This window comes from Sapajus apella, unplaced genomic scaffold, assembly GCF_009761245.1.
Source record: "Sapajus apella isolate SASKATOON/1434 unplaced genomic scaffold, GSC_monkey_1.0 scaffold11659, whole genome shotgun sequence".
Classification (NCBI taxonomy): domain Eukaryota; kingdom Metazoa; phylum Chordata; class Mammalia; order Primates; family Cebidae; genus Sapajus; species Sapajus apella.
In genome coordinates, this window is record NW_022448580.1 from 1 (window position 1) to 1,802 (window position 1,802).

Here is a 1,802-nt window from a genome sequence, read left to right on the forward strand (position 1 = left end):
TTTTTTTTTTTGTTTTTTGCTTTTTGTTTTTTTTTTGAGACAGAGTCTCACTCTGTCATTCAGGCTGGAGTGCAGTGGCATGATCTTGGCTCACTGCAACCTCCACCTCCCAGGTTCAAAAAATTCTTGTGCCTCGACCACCTGAGTAGCTAGAATTATAGGTGCATACCACCATGCCCAGCTAATTTTTTTTTTTTTTTTTTTTAGTAAAGATAGGGTTTCACCATGTTGGCCAGGCTAGTCTCGAACTCCTGACCTCAAGTGATCCTCCCATCTCGTCCTCCCAAAGTTCTGGGATTACAGGTGTGAGTCACTGCGCCTGGCCCAAGTATTGTCCATTTCTGGCAATAGTTCAAAATGGCAGTGCCCAATGGCAGTAAGTGATTTGAAAAGCAGTAGCAGCAGTAGCGATGCGGTGGAGGTGGCGTGGTGCTGTGAGGCGGCAAAGCCGGCCTGGGGCTTGGAGCAACGGCCGCACGGGGCAGTGAAGCCAAGAGCCGGTGCTGCAAATAACCAGTTGTCAACCTCCCAACCGAGCCTTAGGCCTAAGATGGGTGAGCATGAACAAGACGGCAACGAGCTTCAGACCACCCCGGAATTCCAAGCCCACGTAGCCAAGAAGCTGGGAGCCCTGCTGGACAGCTTCATTACCATCTCAGAAGTAGCAAAGGAGCCAACAAAAGCTCAGGTACAGAAAGTCGCTTCAGAGGATGATGGTTTCCGCCTTTTCTTCACGTCTGTCCCTGGAGGCCGTAAGAAGGAAGAGTCGCCCCAACCCCGCCGAAAGCGCCCGCCCTCCAGCTCCAGTGAGGATAGCGACGAGGAGTGGCGGCGGTGCCGGGAGGCAGCTGTGTCGGCGTCGGACATCCTGCAGGAGTCAGCCATCCACGGCGCTGGCACGATGGAGAAGGAGGCAAAGAAGAAAAGGAAGTCGAAAAACAAAGCCAAGAAGGTGGCGGTAGTAGTCACCACCACCGCCCCCAGCGCGGCCACGGTCCAGAAGCAGAAGTCAGGTGAGCTCACCGGGGACCAGGTGTCGCTTGGAATCAAAAAGAAGAAAAAGGCAAAGAAGGCCAGTGAGGCCTCTCCATTCCCACCAGCAAAGAGTGCCACAGCGGTGCCTGCAAACTGAACCCAGCTGTGGGCACAGGGCTCGGCTCCAACAACAGGGTGCCCTGGGGACAAGGCATTTTCAAGCCCTACCTCCCTCTCCAAGTTCAAGGACTGGGCTGGCAAGTCTAGACTGCCCATAAGACCCTGTTGGTGATGAGGGCTTGCCCGAGATTCGGGACAAAAAAGTGGCTGTGGGTTCGAGGCCTGCCCGTCTGTGCTCCCATGGGGGGTTGCGGGGGGAGGGGGGGGGCGGGGGGCGTGCTGTGGTTCCAGAACATTGCATGGCCTCAGGAAAAGGAGCTTTCCGGTTACTTGAGACTAGTGGCCAAGTGGTGAAACCTCTTGTCTCCCTAGAACTGTCTGAGGTGGGCAGGGGAAGGGAGACCTCCTCCTCCACCACCTCCTTAGCCTGTCGTGAGAAACCATTTTTAGAAAATGAGAGAAGGGATCCCAAGATGCCAAGGCCCAGAGAAACTTCTGTTCTTCTCCCCTTAGCCCACATAGACTTCACAGAAGTGTCTGAGAAAGGAAAGATTTTTTTCACCCCTGGCTTTCTAGAATTTCTGTTGTCTGCATTTGTGAATATACCACACATGATGGTGTCTCTGAGCCGGCCAGATTATGGAAACTCAATTGTCAGGGGACCCAAACAAAACTGAGAGTGAGCTGGGTATTGCCTCTGTCAGTGC

At 53.7% G+C, this 1,802-nt stretch overlaps 1 protein-coding gene across 1 annotated transcript; it reads left to right on the forward strand.

Annotated features, from left to right (window-relative positions):
• Positions 1-339: 339 nt before the first annotated feature.
• Positions 340-1,783, forward strand: LOC116548416 (protein CUSTOS-like). The gene has a single exon (XM_032273883.1). The coding sequence runs from the start codon at positions 371-373 to the stop codon at positions 1,130-1,132; it is 762 nt and encodes a 253-aa protein (XP_032129774.1). The 5' UTR covers positions 340-370; the 3' UTR covers positions 1,133-1,783.
• The last annotated feature ends 19 nt before the right edge of the window (positions 1,784-1,802 follow it).